Source organism: Porites lutea, chromosome 7 (assembly GCF_958299795.1).
Source record: "Porites lutea chromosome 7, jaPorLute2.1, whole genome shotgun sequence".
Lineage (NCBI taxonomy): Eukaryota > Metazoa > Cnidaria > Anthozoa > Scleractinia > Poritidae > Porites > Porites lutea.
The window spans coordinates 5,324,433-5,340,117 of record NC_133207.1 but is presented as its reverse complement, the minus strand read 5'-3'; the positions used below and the strand labels follow the sequence as shown (position 1 = coordinate 5,340,117).

Here is a 15,685-nt window from a genome sequence, read left to right as displayed (position 1 = left end):
TCTTTACTACAGGTTTCTAGTAAGATCTAATAAGGGCACGTGGTTAGCAAAACGTTTCGCGCTGGAAGCGCGAGCGAACTGCCAACATCAGTACTACGAATTTTGGCACAATGGCAAGAGAAAGATAGGGAAAGAGAGAGGAAGGGGCGAAGGTTGACCTTGGCGAAGTTTTCATGAGTCAGCTATGAGCAATAGAAACGTGTAATTCATGTATTAATAGAATAAAGTAATTACATTGGATGAACGTTCATTTTAGTTTGAACTTGATTCCTTGTTACTGTTGTCTTTAGTTCACGCCTTATTGTGCAGAGTTATGGCGTTTGTTTCACCCGCTCATGTCAGAGCCAAACATCGCTGTACATCCAAACAAACAGGTTAGTAATTCCATAATGCGATTAAGCTGCTGCGACACAGTTTGTAGGTATGGAGGCTTAGGCACTTTCTGGGTTCATTTGGGAAAAGAGTGGAAGTACTTATATGCTACTGGTTGCCTTACCCATTTATCAGCCAATCACAAACAACGTTTGTGTACCCTAGGGATTAGACTTGCTACAAAGCGAGCTTCAATGCATGAGGTTGCGCTGCGACCGAGCGAGCGACGAAGTCTCGAGGTCGACTTGTTTCGCGTGAATGAATCTGAATCATATTATAAGTTAAAAAAGTGATTGACATATGCTGTGTCGGAAGCGACGTGAAATATCACACACCGTCCTATTGGTCAACTGTCATGACGTCACCGGTAGGGTTTTCGACCGGTGTATTTCGCGCCAAACAGGTACTTCCAACCAGGAAACAAGGACTTTTAGATAGTCTACCAAGGGATCTGAGAAGCCGTTGTATCAAAGCTTGTGCCAATTCTCCATGTACATTTACGAGTGTTGAATTGTTTTCTTTCTGTTCTAGCAAATTGCGGTATTAACAAAACCGTAACGGTCCCTTAATCTTCTCTTTATTATTTGTTTTAAGTAAAATTTGTTATTATTCAGTTTAGCAATCACACTACAAATTTACTATATGAAGGCTATTTCTTGTCAGGCTGTCATTTTAAAGAAAAGGAGTAGAAAACTAAGTTGTACAAGTTGAATGTTTATACTTGCTAAACACGCGACGATATCTCAGTAAACCTACTGTTTCTGCTTACTGGTGTGGCTAATTTTTTCCCAAATAGATCACCTCTGCTTAATGCCCACGAATAGCCATTTGAAGTTGTGGGTTAAATTGTAAGGCATTATTATTTTTCTTTTTTTAGGCCCTGTTGATCTTTTGGTTTCACGCTTGCATTGGCTGTGAGGAAAATATCGACTTTATTACGGAAAATAACCACGTTGCCACCAACATTCCGCTCAACTACATTCTGTGAGTTGCCCTCTTAATTAATTCTGTGTATCCATTGTTCAAGTGCTTTGTTTATGTTACTCGTGTTGGGTCCTTCAAAATTCCTAGTCATAGTTTGTCTAGCAAAACCTGCCGGCACATAATAATGGCGTGGAGAGGTTTAAAACAACTTTCAGCACAAAACTTTTTTCATGTCGATTTTTTTTTCTTGCTTTGCGGATCAACGGGTCTTTACAATGTAGATGGAATTTGCTTTCTTTAAGTTGTTACCGACTTTTTAACCTGTTCATTTGAAACATGGAAAAATTAATTAAATTTAGATATCCAAGAGTTACAAGTGTGGTCCTGTGTATTGCGACTGGATCAGTTTGGTCCAACCGAAATAGTACTCTCCTACTGTGTAGACGGAAAATTCATGTTTGCGATCGATTGGTTTGCGTTTATCGTTAGTAAAGTTTTATGAACTAGTCGATTTGTGGACTTTTACTTTGGTTGCATTTGTGTTGTTATACGTTTTCCATTAATTTGACCCTTGTTTTCGCTCATGCAACCCTTTAACTGAATCTGCATTCATCTCAACACCACCATTACATTCTAACTATTTTGTTCACTGTGTTTTATTTTTTCAGCTCTAGTGACGAACCTGAAGTACTGACGTTTATCAGGAATGTTCTACCTGCTTATTATGGTCTACTGCGGTTGTGCTGTGAGCACTCTCCTTCGTTCACACGCCAGCTCTCCACTGATTCCACCATGAAGTGGGCTTTTGAGAATCTCACCACTCGCATGAACCAGTACCCACAGGTATTGATATCGTTAGAAGAAATTTGATGCCGGGTTAGGGGGGGGGTGGGGATGGGGAAGCCATATCACCCATATGAAAGGGGCGGGGATGCTCGTCGTCTCGCTTAGGGGAGTAAATTTCGGATTTTGGTCTCACTTCCTCAGTTCTGTAGGGCGCACTGGACAAAACGCCATTATATTTAGACATAAAGGGCCACGCCCAGATTGGCCTCCTTTCTGGTTTTACTTCAAACTTTTCTACGAGCATCCTTGCCCCTTTTATATCGGAGTCTCCCTCCCCTCCCCCCCCCCCCCCGCCCCTGTGATTTGATGTTGATCATTCTTGGGACCTAAAGGGTGGACCATTTCTTTCCCAAAATTTAAAACAAATTCAAATTTCATTTTGTAAAACGCTGAGAAACAAACACAACCATGCAAAAGTAATGCCAAAACTACCAAAGAGGTTTCGTTCGGATGGTCTCACTCGTGGATTTCATCCACAGACTCAGAGTTAAATGTGAGAAGTTACCTTTAAGTGTGAAAAGTTAGAAGTTATTAGAAGTAATAAGTCATATTTTTTTCTTTTTTTACAACATAGTAAAAAAACGCCATATGTGAAAGTACTGATAAAGAGGTTTCATTTGAATGGTCGCACATAGGACTTCTTCCCGCAGCCTCATAAGTTAGAACTACATACTAACTAAATACTGCCATGTGAAAGTGTGGAGATGATTCAAAGTTCTTTTGTTGTTTTCTTAAACACTTGATCAACTCAATCTTCGGAAGGAATTTTAAATGTTTTATATTTTTCCCTTTACAGGCAGTGGAAGAGCTGTTTGCTCTCCTGCGTTTATTTGCTGGTGTGACGTGTGACCCGTCGAGGGAGAAAACTAAAGAAGAAGAAGCGTTTGAGGCGGCCTTCAGAAAAGACACCATTGCACTGTATCAGAGCGTACTGGACCCTGGCGCACCGTGGGCAACGCTTATAAGGTATAAATACATTATCTTATATATTTCGACTCTGTTGAGATTCAGTCAACTCTCTCGTAACGAACACCTCCCTAAAATGGACACTTAGAGTTGGCCCCTGACTTTCTTGCTCCTTTTAGGGCCTGTTTACATGGAGGTGTTGGAGCCCAGGTAGGTTAGATAACCGGCCTGTCCATATAATCGCTCATTTTGATTTGATCACGTTCGCATGATAGTTGGGGTGACCATATGAGGGATTGAATGCCCAGGCGGGTTACCCCACCTATCTGCTCCCCCCCCCCCCCCCCCCCTTAATGTAAAGAGTCCCTTTGTTGACTCTCTGACATCTTTCTAAGACGGAACATAGTGCCGATCCCAAAGGTGTCCGTTTTAGAACGAGTTGACTGTAAAAGAGAACAGATTTTAAACCAGGGGTGAAATTCGATCACTGGATATGCGCAACGGCATGAACAGAGTGATTGTACAGCTAGTAACCGTTTTTTTGGTTCCCTTGTAGTGCCTACAAAATCTTGCTTCAGAAGCAAAAGCCACAAAAACATTTTTCTCCTAAAAATTTCAAACCAAGAGGCAGATAATTATGCAGGTTTATTGTATTAGTTTGACAGTCGTTAGACATTTAACCGGTATTTTTGCACTTACTAGTACATGGCAAAGTCAGGTGGAAGTTAAGATTCTTTCTTCCATCTTTAGATCGCAGAATGTCTTTACATTGGAAGAGTATTTCTTAGTTACCGTAACATCATTCCGTACTGTTATATAGCCGGAAACTGTTTTCCCAACAGCGCGCGCTGTCATTGGTTACTTCGAGGTCATATGACATCTAACAAAGAAACTCTTTCCGGCCAAAATCTCTTAGCGGCCAACATTGCAAAATCTAGGAAATGTAGGAAAATGTAGGAGTGCGAGAATGTTGACCGACGACCGCCGTTACAGTGAGGTGTAATGAATTTCCAGCTATATAAGAAATTACTGACTGACTGGTCCCGAGGGAAACAGTTAATTTTGTTTCCCGACGCGGGAGGCCAGTCATTAAGTGTTTATTATCAAACAGGCATTCACCACCCTTCACATGATGTACCACGAGGCCACGGCCTGTCACGTAACGGGAGACCTGACAGAAGTGCTTATGATATTACATAACTTGCTGGTGTGCTCCCGGCCGCATAGCAACAGACCAGGTACTATAGTTAAACAAGGTATGGTTTACTTTACAGTATACATGCCGCGTGTATCAAGCTACAAGTGCGTTTTCGTTTGTTTGTTTGTTTTTTTTTTGTTGTTGTTGTTATTTTTTTCAAACAAGGTAAACTCTTAAATTATGTCCCTCTGCCTAGCCAGCGAAGCTGGTGGGATTGTTATGCCACGAGGGAAAATCTCGAATTCAGTTTCACTAGCTCCCAAACTTCTTGTGGAGGCATGTGTGGCCAAGCGGTTAACACCTCGAACTCCGGATCTGGAGGTCCGGGTTCAAGCCTCGTCCGTCGCGTTGTTTCCTTAGACAAGGAACTTTAGTCCACTTTGACTCCCTTCACCCAGGTGTATAAATGTGTACCGGCGACATACTGCTGGGGGGTAACCCTGCGATGGACTAGCATCCTGTCCAAGGGGGGAGTAGCAATACTCCTGGGCATGTTTCATTCTAAGGAATCCGGGATGCTATCCTGCCGTTTGGGCCTTTGGCTCTAGTGCACCTTTATCAATTCTTTTTTTTTCTTACCAAACTTCTCCGTCGCCAAAAAGCAACAGCATCCCCCCCGCTTATTCTACTAACTACACAGGCTACGCTCTTCTCCCCAACAGCTGTCTCTAACTCCACCAATACCGCCGACTGGTTAGCCTGCGCTTTTTTCCAATAGTTTTTGTTGAAACACCAGCCCCTTCGTGCATGCTATTTAAAGCACTTGACTGATCTGGCTGGATAGTTTTGATTAAAATGAAATTCTCATTATGACTGGAATGGTCAGGCCGGTTAGTTCTGACAAATGGAAAGTGTCCTAAGAGAGCAAGCAAATGCTGTTCTCTTATCAAAGCTAAATGCTAGCGCTAGAAAACTTCGATGTTTCGTTCAGTGTGCATTTTCTATATTGTTTACGATTTATCTGTGTCTGTTTGTTGTATTTCAGATGTCCGCAATAGCCTTTCAACCTGGACAGAGAGATTGGATGTGGCACAAAACTCTTTCTTTGTTGAACTCTTATACTCCTAAGGAAGTGAGACAGTCTTGCCTAGGTGAGCACCTAATGTGTCGTTGGCATCTTATAAACTCGCTTAATTGCGTGCACAGTTATGAACACTGGAATATTTTGTCTTTATCCCACGATGGTGTTGACAAGAAAGCAATGATTTTGTTTCTTTGGCAGAGGTACTGAACGCCATGTTGATCCTGTACCCGAACGACTTCTCAGAAGCGATTATTCCTATCATCCATGGCTCCCATCAGCACTGGAACAAAACGTCTCCTCCAGGTCGGTGTCCTTACTCCAAAAAGGAGACGTTTATTTCGTCTGAGTTGATTTACGTTGAGTTCCGATTGCGAGCCTTTGCGCTGTTGTTAGAAACTTAATTACTCACGCTCTTTATATCTTAACTACGCGTTCAACCCCAAGAATTACCAATCACGCAAAATTTCCAAGCTCCTGCATTTGATAGTGGAGATAACGTGAGTTCCAATGGCAAAAAGTGGGTAAAACCCTAGACTGTGAGTAAGCTCTGTTTTGAAAATCGTGACCGCGTCGTAGGTTACGCTGGAGTTTTCCTCTAGCAACCGCGAGGTCACGCGCGAGCAAGCTGCGAAAGCGACTTTCAAATAAAGAGCTGGCTTACAGGCTAGTCAGCCAAACGAGGGCTGTACATTAATCAAACGTTGCCACATGATTTCAGGACTTCTCGGTCCATATTTTCCTCGTCGACACACTAAGGTGATCGTGAGCAGTAAGAGCGTACCACGGCCAGCTGTACCTGAACTTAACATGTTCCTACATCCTTCGTTCCTCGATTCACCAAAGGTAACGATCTTGAAATATTATTTGTTTTGCGTTCAATGAAATTGCATTGGGACAACTTTGATTTGTCTATAATTGCTGAAGGTAGGCTCTGGATGTCTTGATTTTTTCCATTCCTTGTTGGGAAGGACGTGCTTTATGTCCCATAGATGACCGCTACTTCGAGCTTGTGTTATGTTAGGGCTGGTTTTCACTACCAATGGAGTCGTAATCGGAGGAGAACAAGCTCGACGGAATCAGAATCGGAAGAATCAGGGCGTTTCCGTTTTCATCCGACTTCTCTTATGTCTCCGTCCCTTATGATCTGGTGAAAACCAGATTGTCGAGTCGGAGGCAGACGCGGAAGGATAAACCAATCACATTGTTGATATTTCCACGCTTGATTGGCTTAGTTCTTCCGCTTTTCCTTGCGACCCCGACGAGCTTCTTTGTGCCTCGGACGGGTGCAATGACCTGTGACGTGGTACAAAAGATTGGAAAGACACTTAGCAATACCCAGACTACATCACAAAAGCGAACTAACAATGGTTTCCGCAACACCAACAAACACCCCGTATTATAGCGAATAATCCAAGAATGGTCCACGGTTCCAACTCGTCTTTATTACAGTTATAACGAATTACGATTACGGTTGCTAAAAGCGAAACAAAAAATACAAATTACTAAGGAATACAAATTACAGCTATGAAACGACGAAAATACAGGAAACGGAAAGAAACTAAGCGAAAATACTTACAAACGTTGTGTGACTAGAAAGTTGAACGGAAAAAAGGTACGATGGCTAATAAGACTGGACGAAAAAAACTGCAATGATGTTGCCGTGAACGCTAAAGCGAAATGAATTAGAATAAACGATGAAACTTACAAAATGATCTAAGAACAAAGAAAGTTAGGCAGAGAAATATAACAGAATATGAATAGCGATAACTGAAAAGAATGTGAAAGGAATGTGCAGCTATACAAAGAACTAAACGCTAAACATATTGACGTGGAATGCGGCCGTAACACCCCGGAACCCCTACTATACTACCAGTAGGGTTTCTTAAACTTGCTATCTTCTATTTGAATCATTTGCTTCAATACCTCTGAAAAGCCCAATGGGGTTAAGGTAATTATCATTTATTTGTCATCAGTGTCATAAATTATTGAACTTGGTGGAGCAAAATATCTTGTCTGTTAATCTGCGATAATTGATCCCTTCGTCTCTGACAAGTCAAGATGCTTTCCTCAATCTCGCACAATAATAGACCCTTCCGGGGGTTTTTCTACCTTTTACATGGACCAGTTGACGAAACTCCTTCGACACCGCTACAAAAAGTGTCTTACAAACTAGTAGAGTTGCCGAGTTTGAAAGTTATTTGTTGACGTGTAACGAAGATGAACTTGGTGGAGCAGAACATCTTGATTTGATTATGTCTCTTGATCTGCGATAATTGATCTCTTCGACTCTGACAAATCAAGATGCTTTCCTCAACGTCGCGCAATAATAGACTCTTCCACGGGTTTTCAACTTTTGAAGTCGCGAATTTTTATAGACGTTTGTATGGTGTAGGGTAAGTTTGTGCTCCCCACCAGACAAATCTCTGTAACAATTCGCGGCTCCTGCAAAGGTATAACTTCGCTCGCTACAAATGTATCACTTTCACACTTGGCAAGTTCACTAATTTCAAGCGAGAAATGCCCTTTTTTTATTGGTTGTATGTTGTGTTAACAGGGAGTCGAGGAGTCCTACGACGCAGCTGTAACTGAATATTTTCAACCTTATCATTCGTTTGTGGATAAACTTCTTCGGTTTGGATTCAATCAGGATAAAGTACCCGATCATGTTATAGCTTGTAGTAAGTGCTGTAAATAATTGGCTGTTCTTACTACATGCCATCGAGAGCCATAATGGGATTATGGCTCTTGATGCCATGGCCCGTAGTTAGCACCGTAAATAATTAAGCCAATTCCCAGTTGCGCCAATCCTCTGTTTCATTGCGAGGCTAAGTGCGGAGCTCTTGATATGAAAAAGATTCTTTATTCTCGTGCAAATAAAAACTCATTTTCAGAAGAAAGGTTTTACACTTATCCTCGTATGCTTTTCCAGCAAGAAGCAGATACATATCTTATTGTAATTCTTTCAAAATATTTTCCGCTTCTCTTTGGCCTAAATCACCCGTCAAGTTTTTCATAGCCAACTGGCGCTAACCAAATTTGAAAAATTATGCAGGTCTCGGAGGGAGCTTTGCGACGAAACCGATGACTCTTTCTCGATCTCCAAAATTATTATTAACAGTTGTTCGCTGATAGCTTTTACATTGGATGGATAACCCTTAATCCCATTGATTTCTTCTATTCGCATAAATTAGAAGCTAATAAGGTCGCCTCAAACTATATGGTGGATAATTTTAAAGTTAAAAGGTTATTCTGATTTTTAAAAATCCGTGCTTTTTTAAATTATCATTGTAGATTGGATTCCCTTTTTTACCAATGTATTCACTTCCGTGTTTACATCTCTCAATTTTTTAAATCTATAGAATTTTGAAGAACCTTTTATTATAATCACTATTTGTAAATAGGCTTTTTATCATGATTGTTGTAATTTTATTATTATCAATTTTGTTTTTAGAGGGCCACTAGGGAGGGAGAATACTTGTTTAGAATTTTTAAGATCCTTTATTATAATTACTATTTGTTAATAGGCTTTTTATCACGACTGTTTTAATTTATTATTATCAATTTTGTTTTTAGAGGGCCACTAGGGAGAATACTTTTTATATTTATGTTGTAAAATCTTCTTTATCACACCCGGGTTTAGGTCCCATTGTGGGCGCAACTGTCCCAGCCCATCTCAGTTCAGTACTCTTTTTAAAACATGTCATATTGCGTTCGTGTTTTAGGCTGCCTTCTTGCGGTGGAAGCTATTTCGCTTCACTTCACTTACTTTAGCAAGCTCTGGATGGAAGTGTACCAGAAGGCTGGTGAGGTAAGTCGTGTCTTTTGTTCTAAATGAATGGTTACTTGGCAGGAATGGCGTTAATTGGCGGGCATGTCAAAAGCTGGGATGAACTTTTGGTTCAATTATCCATAAGTAGCCACGTGTTCATGCTCATATTAGCAGCGAGAAATCATCGGCCCGGGACCCCGTCTCTTCTTTTACAGCCCTGCTGCTTACTTTAAGTTCTATTTTCCATTGTTTCCATTGTTTCGATTGTGAAAGTAGCCACGGGGTCATGCTCATATTAGCAGGGAGAAATTTTCGGCCCGGGACCCGGAATTATACGTCTTTCTCATGAAGTTACATGGCACACAATAGAAACAACAAAGGAAACGTACCCATAAAATACCAAAAATGCGGCGAAAGAACCGCTTCCTGGCTTGCTCTGCAGTTTCATCCTGCTTTCTCGTGAATCTTTGAACGAGACGCGTGAGGCCCAAAGGACAAGTCTGAAAACTAATTGGCAAACATATTACGTTAACCAAACCAAAAATACTTACAATCTCCGAAACTAACGAAACTGTACCAAGGAAATTTACTAACCCGCTCTGTTTAAAGGCTTCATTGAGCTCATCAACTGCACGGTCCGCCGCCATTGCAATGCATGCCAGATAGAAATGAACATATCAAATAACACGACTTTACTCCAACAAGCTGTCAACAGGTCCGTCCATGGGGAGTTCGATCGCCAGATAAACATGTTTTGGACGCAGTATGGTGTCTTCTTTTTCGCGCGAAAACAGCCTTGGAAACGAAAATTCTCTCGCTCATATCTCGTTTAATTTTTGTTATATCGACCTTAAATTTGGCATGCAGATCCCTATTGCCATCGTCTTTGAACTGAGAAAAAATGACGGCGATCGGATATAGTCACTTTAGCCTCCAGGAATGCCTTAATTGACAGCCCTGCTGCTTACTTTTGGTTCTATTTTCCATTGTTCCATTGTGAAAGTAGCCACGGGGTCATTCTCATATTAGCAGGAAGAAATTTTCGGCCCGGGTCCCCGGCCCTTAATTGACAGCCCTGCTGCTTACTTTTGGTTCTATTTTCCATTGTTTCGATTGTGAAAGTAGCCATGGGGTCATGCTCATATTAGCAGGGAGAAATTTTCGGCCCGGGTCCCCGGCCCTTAATTGACAGCCCTGCTGCTTACTTTTGGTTCTATTTTCCATTGTTTTCATTGTGAAAGTAGCCATGGGGTCATGCTCATATTAGCAGGGAGAAATTTTCGGCCCGGGTCCCCGGCCCTTAATTGACAGCCCTGCTGCTTACTTTTGGTTCTATTTTCCATTGTTTCCGTTGTGAAAGTAGCCACGGGGTCATGCTCATATTAGCAGGGAGAAATCATCGGCCCCGGACCCCGGCCCTTAAATGAGAGCCTGCTGCTTACTTTTGGCTCTATTTTCCATTGTTTCCATTGTGAAAGTAGCCACGGGGTCATGCTCATATTAGCAGGGAGAAATCATCGGCCCCAGCCCGGGGCCCCGGCCCGGGCACCCCGGCCCTTAAATGAGAGCCCTGCTGCTTACTTTTGGCTCTATTTTCCTGTGTTTCTTATGAAAGTAGCCAGGAGGTCATGTTCATATAAGCTGCGGGAAATACCCGGCCCCCGACCCTTAATGACAGCCGTGCAGTGCTTACAGGTGCAACTTTTTCTTTGCAGAATACAAAATACAGCAGTTGTATAAAGCAGCTGTGTCAGCAGCCGGAATTCTTAGAGGTAAGATGAACGAATGATCAGTACGTGAAGTGACGTTTGAGAAGTGACCTTTGCAAGTTTAGTTCGCTAGAACCAGCTGCGTTACAGGAAAACACCTTTCATGCTTCAGTGAACCTCAGCGGAAACATTTTTTTATCTTGCAAGGGAGTTCCCCAACCCAGTTTTCTCCTTTAAAGTTGTCATTGCAAGTTTTGAGTACGATCTTGCAATCCCTATAATTTGGACGACGAGGGAGAGGGGCATAAATCACGTGACGTCCTATGATAAGGTCCAGTACCTCGAATCTTTTTGCAACTCTCATATGCAACTGGATGTAGCATATGAGGGAACAATCAGTCTTTTACCTTTACAATGGAGCTTTTTCATTCACTTGGCCAAGAAAAAGGTTCCACTCCCACTGGCTTTGTTTGTACACCAATATGCTGGACGTGTGGTCACGGGAAAAAGGACTTATATACACATGTTAATTTACAAATTTTGCCCGCGCCGACCTCTATGTCACGCAGAGCATTTTGCTCAACTACTCAAACTGTTGACTTGGAGTTTTGCTTGACAATTATTTTGACGTCCAGTTTTGAAGAAGGGTTGTTAAGGAGAACTTGCCTGTAAAACTGTACACTTTTCATAGAGTTTACATATACTTGACGTAAACTGCAAAGAGAGCGAAAGTCCTTCGCAAAGCGCTTTGACACTGGCGTAAGTTTTCGCGTTCATCCAATACAAAACGAGAAAAGACATTTCTGTGAAAAGTCTATTGTAAATCGTTTTAAGTCTCTTAGAGCCTTTGTTAATATAACCTGATAAACAGATAGTCCAGTGTTCTTGTTGTACGATTGAGTCCCCTTGTCTATTCAGTACATAGAACTGATCTTACTAGATGAACGGGAAAGTCTGAATGTGCGGGATATTTACACGTTCCTTTGCTGTTTCTTTCCGAGGGTAAGCATAATGCATTTTCACTTTAGCATCAGGAATAGGTTGCTCCACCCTGTTACCTGCTTTCGTTTATCATGATTAATTGATCAACGAAAATGAATTTTAGTTAATGAGCAACACTTGTTTGTCCTATGTTCAGTGATTTTCACGTGCAACCTTTACGAACTCTTCATTGTTTATTTGACCAATCACATGGCACTCTTAACTTGCATTCCCATGTGCTTCGTCACTCTGTTTTTTCTTCACGGCCAGGCACAATGTCTTGAAGTTTCTTTTCAAATTCCCTCCCATCCCACCCTTCACTTTGTTTTATTTTATTTTAGTGGACATAGGACTTGCGAAACCTTAATTAAGTGCCATGTTGTCAAGTAGTAATCATTTTATGTATATAACTTATTGATTAGTTAAAGACAGTATTATTGTAAGCAACTTATCTATAGTCATAATCAATTTCTGCGTCGACACGTTGATGTCCCTTTCAGTTAAGAGTTTCAACTCGAGGCAATGATATGACATCTATTTAGTTACTTCTTACAATTTTTCTCTGAAGTCAGTAGTGTATTTTCAATAAAAATTGGGAATGGGGATGAAGTGCTCCTCGCGTCACACTTTTCAGACTTTTGCCCCCATAGACTCGACATTTTGTACTCCTGGGATGTACATATAGGTTAGTGGGGGCCTCAGGGAGGCCCACGATTGGTCACAGCCGACCCTGAGGGGAAGACCAACTCCCTCCCCTATATCGGTCTGTGCATATTTACCCAAGAACGGTCACAGTCGGCCCTGGGAGGAGGCCCAACTCCCTCCTCGATGCCGTCGGTGTACCACCCTGGTGGTAGGTTTTCTTTAGCTCACAAAAATCCAGGAGTACATAGGGCTGACCTTTTAAGTTTCAGTGGAGCACTTTGTCACCCACTTCCCCTTTTTGAGCCACACCAAGTTGCTGTTCAGTATAATAATTTTGGGTCCCCAAACATGAGGAAGTTTATTAACTAAAGAGTAGTCAGTTCAGGTTGCAGTTTTCAAACCTGTTGTTCACCTTCCTTTTGCCTCCCTCACAGGTGTCTAAGCAGGTGTTGGTAAATCAGTGGACTAACTTAGTCAAGACACTTGTAACGACAGTAATTGCCGACAGACCTGCAGCGGAGAAGGCGAGTGACGCGGATCTGTGTGTTATAGCCAAGAGACTTACTGCGGTAAGTTGTTCGGATAGATTGGTTTTAACCTGAAACTTCAGTGCCTAAATGCTCTCAATCTGGCCTCTTAATCTGGATAGCGCTATTGGCCTGCCTCGTAGATCAGTCGGTTAGAGCGCTGGTACATCTACTTCTGTGCACTACTTATCCCTTACTCAGTACTTAAATTGCTTTTATGGCTGTGTCTATGATTGAAACTCAATATAATAATAATAATAATAGTAATAATAGTTCCGTTATTTAGCCTCGGCACTATTTATAGCGCTAATTCTAGTGGGGCCGAGCAAATGCCTTAAACAAATAATCCAAAATAAAACTTAGCAGGGTTAAGAATCCCAACTGGCCGGAGGCAAACCAGCTGGCTAATTACAAACGCGGCCGAGGATTTGAACTCGGGACTACCGTGAACAAATCCAGTTAGCGGTTGAAGCGGGACTTGAACTCGGTGCCTCCGAATTGCAAGTCCAGCGCTCTAAACACTCGGCCACGCTGCCTTCCATACTTCAGCGTGCTCTGTCAAACAAAACCTAATGAGCAGTACTTTCACACAACAGGAGGTGTTTTTCATTATTACTATAGAGACGTTCCTAACAGCAAAAAAATTTCGCAGGAACTCCGAGCAATGTCTCTACTGTTCTCTGTTCGGGCGCCGCAGAAGTCCGACATCAGCCCACTACTACAGCCGAGTCTTGATGCACTTCTGTCAGTCTGTCGCAGGTATCAAAACAAAAAACAAGAAAATGCAAAGGCCACGCGCGCTGCGAGCGAGACTGAGCAACAGCAGAAAAACGAAGAGTCCGAGGACAAGAAGACAGGTGGAGAGGCGGAGCCGGTAAAAAAGCGAAGGAGAACGTTAGAAGGCGAAGAACAAACAAGTTCTAAAGGAGCATCCGCATCGTCTGATGTACCAGGACCTAGCAAGGATGATGACAAGGTTGCTGGTCGGAAAAGGGAGAAAGTCCAGAGTAGCTCCAAAAAACAATCCCCAAAGAGTGGATCGATTTGGGGCTCAAGGCCGCCAACTGATTGTGTGGACTCGCTAGTTAAAGCTATTCAAAGCGCCATCACCAAAATCCCTGTATAGGTAACAAACATGAGAGGAACAGTCTGGCATTCATTGAAGTACTGTTGTAAAAGACACTTTGGCCTTAGGAGTCTGTTTGCTGCCAGATGAGTCCTAAGCTACGGGAATCTTTGAGTGTTTTTGTGGACTGCTTTTGCAGCGTTTTAGTTTCCAGTGCACAGCGGGAAAAGCCAAGAAGTTTTCGTGTTTTTTTTTGTTTCCGAGAACTTGTGTATTTGGAATAATAAATGGAAATGAACTGTACCCCAGAAACGTTGGGAACCGGTTGGACAACAATCCAAAAACGATTTGATTTGAATCGTGGTGTTGACGTTTTTATACCCGTGAAAAAGCCTGCCTTGTACTTTGCTTCATTCCCTTCCACTGGGCTAAAATTTACATTATGCAGTGAAAGGAGGTTTTTGGAGAGTTAAAACAACCATGCACCTTTTCACCTTTCATAGCTTCCTGCCGGTGACAATGCAAGCCCCGGTAACTAAACATACAAGACTAAACAGGGAAGGCAGACAAGCCGGGTGGGAGTGGTTTCCTTTTCCCGGTTGATGCGTTCTCCGACATGGACAATCAGAACTCCAGTCTGGGTCTTCCAGTCTTCAAGACTTACTAAGTCTTTTCTTTCAACTTAAAGCCTGTCCATCAAGTACGGGTTTCTAATTTCGGCTTTTTTAAAAAATGGGAGTATGTAGGGAGGTGTATTTTATGGACTTTGTATCCCTATATTTGGAAAGATTGCAAGTTACATTGTACGTTCACAATTTTGCAAATCTACAAGAGAAAAGCGCTTTCACCGCCTTGTCTGACTTTGCGAAAAATAAACTGCTTTAAGATAATACTTACCTTGAAAGTAGATGATACCATTGTGCGTAGAGGCCACCGTCAAATCAGAAATATAACCATGAAGATGTGCATTGTAAATGCCCACCGTAACGCGAGTAACAACCTGAGAATTAGAAATAGGTGATGTAATGTCACGTGGGTAACACATTCCCCCTTGGAGTCAGGCGATATAATTGCAAATTTCACCGTTTCATCTTGGTAAATATTTTATTCTTGAGAAAAAAACAATATTGGTCTTGTTATTTATCACTGAGAAAAAAGGTCTTACATTAACTTCCTCGTTGAAAGCTCTTTCAGTGCATTTAAAATTATATAGCAGTCGTGTGGATTTGTTCGGAAAAGAAACAGAGATAATAAATTTGGATGATGTAGAAGTAAATTTTTATGGTAATTGTTCATTAATGTTGCCGTTGGTGCATTCTGCAGATAACAACGTATTACCGTGGAAGCTCTCGTAACTGACACTCTGGTAAGCAAACAGCTCCACTTACGGCCACCTTTACAAAAGTCCGTTTTTCTCAACTCCTCTACAAACCCTGTATTTTTACATTCTCGTAAGCGGCCAGGTCCAGGTACGAACACCTTTTCCGCGTCCCGAAAGTGTCCGCTTACGAGAGCTTACACTGTATTGCAAGAAACGATTGCAACGACGATTTTTAAGGCAATTGTTGTAACAATTCGAAACAATGTCGCAAAAAACAAAAAAGTTGCAAAGTTCCCCGTGTAACACTGGACAGTGCTGGCAATAATAAAGAACAGCGATTATTGGGCGACGGTGAGCAAAATATCGTCATTTGGCAGTGGCGTCAATTGCTTATAGT

The 15,685-nt window shown here is 42.0% G+C and overlaps 1 protein-coding gene and 1 long non-coding RNA gene across 2 annotated transcripts in view; both read left to right on the top strand.

Annotated features, from left to right (window-relative positions):
* LOC140942699 (uncharacterized) overlaps positions 1–1,993 on the top strand; it is a 3,763-nt gene extending 1,770 nt beyond the window's left edge. Inside the window, exons 3-5 of the long non-coding RNA XR_012166562.1 lie at positions 291–374; positions 1,250–1,356; positions 1,965–1,993. This is a non-coding gene — a long non-coding RNA (uncharacterized lncRNA). The remainder of the gene's footprint in view (positions 1–290; positions 375–1,249; positions 1,357–1,964) is intronic.
* Positions 1,994–5,055: 3,062 nt separating this feature from the next.
* On the top strand, positions 5,056–14,215 carry LOC140944329 (ubiquitin carboxyl-terminal hydrolase 34-like). Its single transcript, XM_073393492.1, has 9 exons — positions 5,056–5,076; positions 5,232–5,337; positions 5,469–5,573; positions 5,989–6,113; positions 7,825–7,948; positions 8,993–9,078; positions 10,755–10,811; positions 12,809–12,943; positions 13,554–14,215. The coding sequence occupies exons 1-9, from the start codon at positions 5,056–5,058 to the stop codon at positions 14,025–14,027; spliced, it is 1,233 nt and encodes a 410-aa protein (XP_073249593.1). The 3' UTR covers positions 14,028–14,215.
* The last annotated feature ends 1,470 nt before the right edge of the window (positions 14,216–15,685 follow it).